Genomic DNA, 9,496 nt, shown 5'->3' on the forward strand with positions numbered 1-9,496 from the left:
GGTCGCCCCAGCTCCTGCCGCTGACCCGGGCGCCGGCCCCGGGGTGCGGCCGAGAGGCGTGAGCAGAGCTGGGAGCGCGTGGGCTGGGTGGGGGACTTCGCCTCCCCTGTCACCTGGTGAGTCCCCGCAGCTGCTGAGCCTCAGTTTCCCCTTCCGGAAGAATGAGGGTGCAGGCGTCTTCGCAGGGGAGCCGAGGCGTGCCCAGGCCTCTGGCCTGGTGCAGAGCTCATGCACTCGCGGGTGGGAACGTTAGCCTGCTCCGGCAGCGCGGGAAAGTTAGGGGCCAGGCTCGCCCTGAGCCCCCGTCTGTGAGGGGGACAGACATGGCCCGCAGGACCAGGAAGCCCCCTTCTTGCCCCTGTCGTTGAGGACTTCTCAGCTTCTGTTCAGACTTTGTCTTTTTTCCCAGTAACACAACCTGACTTCTTTGTTGTGGACAGTTAGAAAATGCAGGTGACAAAGACAAGAAAATAAAATCTTTCCGAAACCCGACACCCAGAGTTAAACTTTATTAAAGATGGGAGGGATTATTTCATGCTTGCTCACGTGTATGTGTGTTGGGGTGGCAACACTACCTACTTTTTAAAAACGTTATTGAGGTTTTATTTATTTATGTATTTATTTGTTTTTGAGACAGGGTCTCACTGTGTTACTCAGGGTTGCCTCAGACCCCAGATACAATCGATCCTCCTGCCTTAGCCTCCCAAGTAGCTGGGCTACAGGCACGGCTCACTGTACCGGTTGAAGTGTAATGTATGTGCCATAAAAAAAGGAAGAAAAGCTGGTGTTGTAGCACATTCCTGTCATGCCGGTACTCTGGGAGGCTGAGACAGGAGGATTGCAATTTTGAGCCCAGCCTGGGCAACTTAATGAAACATTGTTTGCAAATAAAAAATTTAAAAAGGACTATGCTGGGGGGGGTGGTGGTGCATGCCTATAATCCCGGTGCTCTGGATGCTGAGACAGGAGGATCACTGAGAGTTTGAGACCAGAATAGGCTGCATAGTGAGTTCAAGGCCAGTCTGAACTTCATGTGAGAACCTGTGTCAAAAACAAACAAGAAAACAAGCAAAAAAAAAAAAGAAAGAAAAGAAAGGGCTGATGATGTAGCTTAGTGGTAGAGCACTTAGCACTTGCTTAGCATGTGCAGAACCCTGGGTTTGATCCTTAGAACTGCATAAAAAAAGTACCATAAGACTTATCTGTTTTAAATATACCATTCAATGATTTTTAGTAAATCTGCTGAGGTGTGTGAAGTTGTAGAACGTTTTCATTATCCCAGTAAGATTCCTTATGCTTGTGAGCAACCCAAGCAACCCTGAATCTATATTGTTATTATTATTGTTATTATTATTATTACTCTATTGGGTAATGGGCACTGTACCACTGAGCTATATTCCTAGCCTCTTTCTTTCTTTCTTTCTTTTTTATTCTGAGATAGAATCTCACTAAGATGCCTATGCAGGGCTCAAACTTGTGATCCTCCTGCCTCAGCTTCCTAGAGTGCTGGGATTATAGGAATGCACCACCAAACTGGGCTATGAATCTGTATTATTTATAAACTATAATAGGGCTCATTGTAGCAGGGTGTAACCTGCTTTGTGCCGACAGCCAGAGCGTGATCAGCTTCCCTTTTTTAGTCCACCTGGTCGCCTGGCTGACCAGGTTGCTTTATTCTCATAAACTACTGCGGCGCACTCCCCAGGGACACCCACATCTTTACTGAGTTCCACAGGAGGAGGCTCTAGGCGGAGAACCGATGGTCAGAAACCAGAATCTGCTTTGGAAGCTTCTAGCAGGCTTGAGCTAGTGGTTCGGAGAGCTGGAGAGGTGACTGGGGCTCAGAGAGGACCAGGTGGTTTGAGAGCTGGAGAGGTGACTGGGGCTCAGAGAGGGCCAGGTGTCCTGCAGGGAATGCAAGTTGAGTCCTCCAGGCAACCTGGATACAGGATGAGGAGTTGGGCCCGATGCTGGGGGCTGGGGGGTGGAGGTGCCATGCTGGAGCTGTGTGTTAGAAGCCCCCTCGGGCGGCTGGGTAGAGATCGTGACATGCACCGGGAACATTGCTTGAGCACTTTTGTGTACCAGGCGCTGTGTTGAGCTTGTGCGTCCTCCCACATCCTTGCCGGGCAGACGGTTGGTCTTCGTCTTGTAGATGAAGGCCTCGAGGACCAGGGAGAATGAGTGACTTGGCCGGAGTCACGCAGCCCCGGGATGGCACAGCCAGGCTTTAGAACCGGGCTGTGGACTCCAGAGCCTGTGCTTTTCACTCTTGACTGAAGCTTCTGAAGCTGGGGGTGAGGGACTGGGAAGACTGCTCCCTGTGGGCCTCGCTGGGGTCAGAAGCCACGTGTCCCGAGACTGGAAACTGGCCCCAGAGAGCCAGCCAAGGACCCTGAGTCCCCAGCCCGCCCACTTGGCCAGGCCCTCTGTTGTGCATGGGGTTGGGGTGGGGCTGCACCGAGCCTCTGTCTGCGGGTGGAGGCACCGCCTGGCTTAGTGGCCCGGGTTGGGCCCTGTGACTGCCTGTGACTCCCCTTGTTTGCTGTCCCCTCCTTGCTCCGTGCCTGGGTCCCCTGCAGCAGGGGAGGGCATGAGACAGCAGCCTGGGCCCGTGCTGCGTATTATCCTTAAGCCTGCGGCGGCTGAGAATTTGTTTATCAGATCTGGCACCAGTTTATCAGTACAGAAGAGGCCGGTGGAGACGGTTCTGGCTGGAGACTGGGAGGGCTGCTGTATCCCCCATGGGTCCCCGGACTTGGGGGTCTGACCGCACACCTGTGGGACCCCAGGCGTCTGCCACGGGTCTTTCCTTCAGCCTGTGTGTCTGGCTGCGCCGAGGGCCCAGCTGGCCTGGGAGAGAGGGCGCATCGGCGCCTACTCTGGCACCCAGGCCTCTCGGGGGATCTCAGTTCTCTCTCTGGCCCCAACATTCCTTAGAAGGCAGCTCTGGCATGGTTGCTACCCAGCTTCCCACACGAATTCTCCTGGTGCCAAGTACCTGTGGCTCCCCAGTGCCCCCAAGATGAAGTTCCTTGTCTCAGCATGGTACTCAAGACCCAAAAGGTTGCTAAGTGCATGGCACTGCCCACTCCCTGAGCCCATTTTCAGGCACAGCTGGCCCTGTGGGCGCCCTTCTCCCTCATGCCCTGCACAGAGCCCCTCCAAGGCAGAGCCTGTTCCCTTCCCCTGCCTGTTTCTGCCTCTTGGTGCCCAGAAGCACAGACCCTTCCCGTGTTCCTCCTGGGGAAGGTGCTGCGTGCCATCTGGGCCACAGTGGCATCCCCTGAAAAGCACAGTCTGGTAGCTGTAAGCTTTGCTGCCTGAGCGCCCCTGGGTTTAGCCCTGATGCCCCTAAGGGGACGGAAGAGGTTTTGGGAGTGGGTCCAGGGAGGCAGCCAGCCAGGTGGCCAGGAGTTACCTTTTGCCCGACAGTTACTTAGCTGGACACAAACATGCTGCATGGCCTGGTCAGCTCCAAGCAGAGGTCACTGCCAGGCAGAGGCCTGGGATCTGGACTTTGCCTGCTAGACCGGGAGCGCCCCACTAGCAAAGTGTCTCGGCCTTGGCTCCTGCCTTGTGACCTGGGGGAATGTCCTTTGACCCTGGGGACCCGACAGGGACTGCACAGTTGTGAGACCCACACACTTCACCCAAGAGGAGGTTGCACCGGGCTCCTGATGGGAGGGCGGGGGGCTCGTAGCTGGCTGTGGGGTATGCAGCAGTGGGTTGGAGGCTAGGGGACACGCTGAAGGTCCATCCCATAGGGAGAACTTGTAGCCTGGAGAGGCCCATGATGATCTTCCTGCCAACTGACCTCCCAGCAAGCACAAAGCCTTCCCGTGGCCGCGAACCACCGTTCCTCCTGGGCACAGTGCTCTACTCCATCCCGACCACAGTGGCGTGCCCTGCAAAGCACAGTCTGTCTGGTAGCTGTAAGCTTTGCTGCCTGAGCCCACGTGGCTTTAGCCCTGGTGCCCCTAAGGGCATGTAAGAGAAGAGGTTGTAGGGAGTGGGTCCCGGGAGGCAGCCAGCCAGTGTTGCTGGGGCTCTGGGAACCCACGTGCACCCTAAAGCTGGGAGGTTGGGCCCAGGAGTCTTCATTCAGCCCTGTGTGTGACCGTGGACAAGTGGCTTGGCCCCTCTGTCTTCTAGCTTCTGATCAGTATAATGCTAAGTACCAGCTTCTTGCAGTTGCGGGGGTCAGATGAGCCGACTTAGGTCGAAAGCATGTGCAGTGCTTGGCGCGTAAGTAGACCTCCGCGGTGCCGGTGAGTGCTGCGCTGCCGCGTGGAGCGTTTACCCGGCACGGCTATGCGCACCTCAACAGACGTTCGCAGTGATTATCCAAGCAGCCTGTGCTGGAGGTTTTCGGGCTGTTCCTGGCTATAGTTCTGAGTGCTGAGCACCCCTCATGTGGTGGTCCCGGCTCTTCACGGGAGACAAGGCTGGCAAGGAGCCCTGTGTCCCCACTAGGGAACAAGCTCCCGTCCGTTAGTCCCTGGAGACGGAAGGAACCGTAGACGCGGGATGTCTGTCCTCGCCCGAGTGCGGCTGAAGACCCCTACCCTGCTGTGGCGGGGGCCTAGGAACCCGAGGAGGCAGGGAGCGCGGTTCCAGCTGGAGAGGAGGGCACCGTGCTGGAAGTTGGTGGCTTCCTGCACACAGGCACTGAGACAACTTTGAAAACGCAAATGAAAGCACCTTTGAGGTTCTAATCACACGGCTCTGACACTGAGCGGAGCAATTCAAGGGCTATAAAAATGCAAACACCCCCCACCCCCCAACCCCTGTGCAGAGGATGCTGAGGAAACGGACTGCATTGTGGGCACAGTTGTAAAGGGTTTCTGTTTGCCTGAGAAGAGCCCGGTGCCTCTGAAATGAGGTGCTGCCTTCACTTCAGGTTTAAAACAACCCAAAAGGAAGAAGTGTGCTTCAGCTGTATGAAGAAAGCACAGCACTGCCGCTGAGACTGGGAACAGCAGCCCAGCATCGGAGAACCACCCCCCGAATGGCCACTGCCTCAGCACATGGGTTGTTTTTGAGCTTCCAGAATGATGAATGAATGTGTCCTGAGCCCCCAAGACCAGAGCAGGTGTGGAAACAGGTTCTGAACAGCATCTCGCTTGACTGCCTTGTTGCGTGGGCTGCTCGGGTTCACCGAGCACACCGCAGCTCCGGGACTTGTCCAGGGATAGAGGGAGGCTGTGTGACCGTCCGCAGGACAGTGTGGTCACTGTCTTAGCAGGTGCTGTGAGGAGGGCCCCAGGGGAGGAGGGCGGGGAGGGGCCCTCAGAGCGTGGTTTGGAGGGAAGTGTAGAAGTTTTCCAGGACACAGGGTACTGGGAAGGGCATTCCCGGCAGGAGGAACCGTCCGGCCAAGAGCACTGGGCATTAAATGGAGACAGTGGGAAGGCAAGCAGGGCAAAGGAGGCCCGGCAGGAGCTTGAGTGAGAGGAGCTGTGGTCTGCCCTGCAGCCCTGTGCAGAACGAGGCTGGGCTTACAGACCTGGGTCAGGCCCTGCCTGTCTTGAGGGACTCCAGCCAGAGCCTGGCCTGTGATGTGATCAGGAGGCCTCCAAGGCGCCTGCCCGAGCTGAGCTAGAAAGGCTCACTCGGTCCGTGCACTCTGCACACACTGCTCCAAGCCAGGTGACAGAGATGGGCTGGGGCAGAGCCAGGCCGGAGCTGGGCTCACTCCATCCCTGGCAGGCTGGGGCCACGAGTAGCAAACCTGGGTTTGGGACCCAGCTCGGGGATCTTAGGCAGGTGTCCCGCTCCGAGACTTGGTGTCCTCATTCATCAGGAGGGCTGTGCCCAAGGGCACCGGGCCCTGCCACCCTCCCCTCGGGTTCCAGGAAGCCCAGCGCGCACCTGTTCCCCCAGGGCAGCGCACAAAGGGCAGCCTGTACCCTGCTGCACACATGGCTGGCCGAGGCACAGCACCTGAGAATGTGTGGCCCCCTGGGGCACGTGTGATGCTGGTCCCTCGTTCACCCCACAGCCTCCATCAGACAGGAGGAGATGGTATGCAGGGTGTGTGTGTATGTGTGTGTGCGTGTGTGCGCGTGCCGTGTCCTGTGCAGAGGTGGCGCTGACACCAAGTGACCTGCATTGCACAGGAAAGTTTGCAGATTTCTTGGAATCAGTGCCCCTGGCTCAGGTGAAGTGCCAGAAAAACCTAGGTTGGCATCTTAGGTCCTTGGCTGCCTCTGACACCCCTACTTCCCCATCTGCGGCAGCCATACTGTGTCCTTGCTGCCTCACCATTGCTCCAGGCTCATGCTACCTCAGGGCCTTTGCACTTGCTGTTTCTCTGTCTGGGTGTTCTTTCTCCCTTCTAACCCTGTTTCACTCAGGTCTCCACTGAGACATCACCTCCTCAGGCAGGCCTACCACATTTACACCAGTCCCTCACACTGTCTTGGCCTTGCTTCAGTTCCCTCCTGGTGCCCGTCACGCCTGCCTTGCCTTTCTCTGGGTACACGCACACTGCTAGTCTCCCCCGACTGAGCTTTGAGCTGTGCATCTGGATCCCAGTGGTGGGCACAGGATCAGTGCACAGTAGTCCTAGCACCACTGAAGCTGTCAGGGAGACGGGTCCAGGCTTCACAGACGAGGCTGTGCAGGGGAGGTGGAGAGCTGAGCTCCTGTCCCAGGAAGCTTACAAGCTGAGTCTGTTTGGGGTTCAAGGCCTGCGCCAGTTGGACAGTTGTGTGCTTCTGTATGTGTAAGTCCCTGAGGTGGGGCTCTCTCAGGACTCCTGTCCTGGCCTCACAGCCTAAATAAATGGAGTCCTTAAAGCCGCCACTCTCTGCCTTGGGAGGCAGCACTGCTGGCCCCAGGAGCCAGCGCAGGCGGAGTCTCAGGGTTGCTGGTGGGTTCTGATAGAATCTGCAGGAGCGAGAAAATGAGGAGCTTAGGCCTGGGGAGGGATTGCTGGGATCTCAGCAGATGAGGGAGCAGCTGGGCCCACAGGGACTACAGTCCGCCTCCTGAGTCCGTCTTCAGAGTGAGCAGTGCGGAGCCCAGCGCCAGCCCTCCCGCGCTGGGTTCACCGTTTGAGACCTGCTGTGCGGGCCCCAGGACGAGGACTGGGCGGTGAGGGAGGCACTCCCTTAAATTCTGCACCTTCGGTTCCTCTCACCTCACCCTAGCCCTGCCCTAACCCCCCCCTCCCCCGTTTTGTTTTGACGGGTGCCGAGGACTGAACCCAGGGCCTTCACACTGAGCTACTTTCTCTTGCTAAGTCACTAAGGTGCCCAGGCTGTGTTTTTTGTGTGTGTGTGGTGCTGGGGGTTGAACCCAGGGCCTTGTGCATGGAAGGAAGAGCTCTATCACTGAGCCGCATCCCCCACCCCCCAGGCTGGATTTGAACTCACCTCAGCCTCCCAGAGAGCTTGGATTACAGGTGTGGGCCAGCATACCTGGATGCCATTTCCTTTAAAGAAATAAAAAAATCCCCATCAAATGATTATGGAGGTTGGACTTGAATACTGCAAATGTCCAACCACTCACTACCTGATTTTCTAGTTCTAGACCAGTGGTGGCAAACCTATGGCATGCGTGCTGATTGTGTGTGTGTGTGTGTGTGTGTATCACTGAAAGTTCTAAAAGGTTCACCATCACCATTTTAGACCATTCCTATTGGTGCAGAAGGAACAACCTTTGTTGATCCTGTTGGGTGGTAGGTGTTTTTACGCACTTGCTCTCCCAGAATGCTCACTCCTGTAGATTTAAGGGGTAGAGGCCCGGCCCCAGGTCTGCGGGCTTGGCTGCATCTCTAAGGGAAGGCCGTGGGCCGGGTTCTTGAGTTCCCACCCTGTCTTAACCTTGGCCCTAGCTTCCATAGAAGCAGACCCGGAGATCTGGCTCCAAGCGAGAGTGCGGTGGGGCCCAGATTAGGCCACAAGTTTCAGGGGACGGCGGCAGCTTACCCATGCGCCCTGCCCAGAGGCCAGCCTCCACAGCTGGGTCCTGTCCCTCCTCTCACAAGCCCCCCAGAGTACTGCCGCCCTGGGGGTCGGTGAGCACCTGTCCTTGCCCTCCCCTCTTTCCAGGGGAGATGGAGATGGGAGACATGAAACAGCCCAAAGGGGGTGGGGTGGGATTTGACAGCATCCCTGGTGGTCCATCAAGTCTCAGGTGAGCATCTGCTGTTGGTCCTGCCACATTCTGGGCTCAGAAGCTGGGGAGTAATGAAAGGACTCAGCTAGAAGGGTAGGCTTTCGGGACAGTTATGCCCAGAACCCAGCTGTCTGTGTCCTTCTGAATCAGGACTGTCCTGTCCTACATTGTTCACCGAGGGCAGAGCCCTGTCTGAGAGTGAGGCTTCATTGTTTGGGGGGCGATGGGTCTGCGGGCACCCCCAGGCTGAGCAGAGAGGGAGGTGGAGTGCTAGAAAAGGCTTTTGCTCTCCTTGGAGCTTCTCACCAGCCACAGAAGCAGGACAAGAGCCGCAGAAAATGGGGAGGGGCGGGGTGCATTTGTGTAAGGGCTGTTTTCCAACTGAGGTACCTGGAAAGACACTTCCCATCACAAGGGACGCCAGGCTGCAGCACTGGCTGCTGAGCCACACAGTGAGGCTCTCCCGCGGCTCCAGGCGGGGCTGCTTGGCTGCCGGGGCCCACCTGGGCAGGCGACGGTCATTTTTCTGTGTGCTGGGTGCGGAGGAGACAGGCTTCAGCACCCTGGAACCTCTCACCCCTGCCTTTCCTCCTGTCCCCAGGGGGTGGGCCCCTTCTCAGCTTTCCAGGGCCTTACAATGAATAGAGTTGAGCTTCACATGGGCACTGCTGGGGGGCTGTGACACTTGGGGGGCAGGCGTCAGTGACCTCGTGGCAGAACAGCGGAGATGCCAGCCGGGAGACCCAGAGCCTGTGAGCTGGGGTAGGGTTTCCTCTGCTCACCGCAGGCTACGGTTTACCGAAATGATCTGGGTCAGCCCGCTCACCGGGGCGGGGGCGGCCCCGTCCCAGAGCCGAGCCAGGAGGTGCCAGTCTCTGCACCCACTGGGGCAGCATTTGACCTTAACTGTTTCCTACTGAACGCGGCATCGGTATTTTGCCTTCTGTCGCTCGATGTCAGAGACACCGTCCTACTTCCCGGGGAGGTAAACTGAGGCTTAGAACGTTCCAGGCGTGCTCAGAGTGCCAGCGAGGGCACGATTTGGAACATAGCTCCAGGGTGTCGTCACAGCCCTGTGGGGGTTCTCCCTGCCCGCACCCCGGTCCCGCGGCACTTCTCCGAGGCGGCAGCGGAGCAAGCAGGAGTTGGGGGACACCGGCAGTGACCGCTAGTAACCTCGGCGGGTGCTGGCGCCTAGCGGGTTAAAGGCGGACGCCCGCGAGTAACCCCGGCCCCATTCAGAGCCGCGGGGTGAAACCCGAGCCGGGCCGCCGTCTGGGGGTGGGCGTGGCCCTAGTGAGGGGCGGCGCGGCTGCTATTGGCCGCTCGAACTCACCCCATGCCCGGCCCGCCGCTCGCGGGGGCGGGG

General features: G+C 57.8%; 1 protein-coding gene across 1 annotated transcript; it reads left to right on the plus strand.

Moving 5' to 3' along the window:
• Positions 1-490, plus strand: LOC106147538 (protein FAM71B-like; the record flags this gene model as incomplete). The annotated part of the gene is given in 1 exon segment (XM_013509615.1): positions 1-490. A coding segment is annotated over 1 exon segment (253 nt), but the record flags the coding sequence as incomplete, so codon positions are not given.
• Between the last annotated feature and the right edge of the window lie 9,006 nt (positions 491-9,496).

The sequence above is a fragment of the Chinchilla lanigera genome, unplaced genomic scaffold (assembly GCF_000276665.1).
Source record: "Chinchilla lanigera isolate Chin_1 unplaced genomic scaffold, ChiLan1.0 scaffold00176, whole genome shotgun sequence".
NCBI classification, from domain to species: Eukaryota; Metazoa; Chordata; class Mammalia; order Rodentia; family Chinchillidae; genus Chinchilla; species Chinchilla lanigera.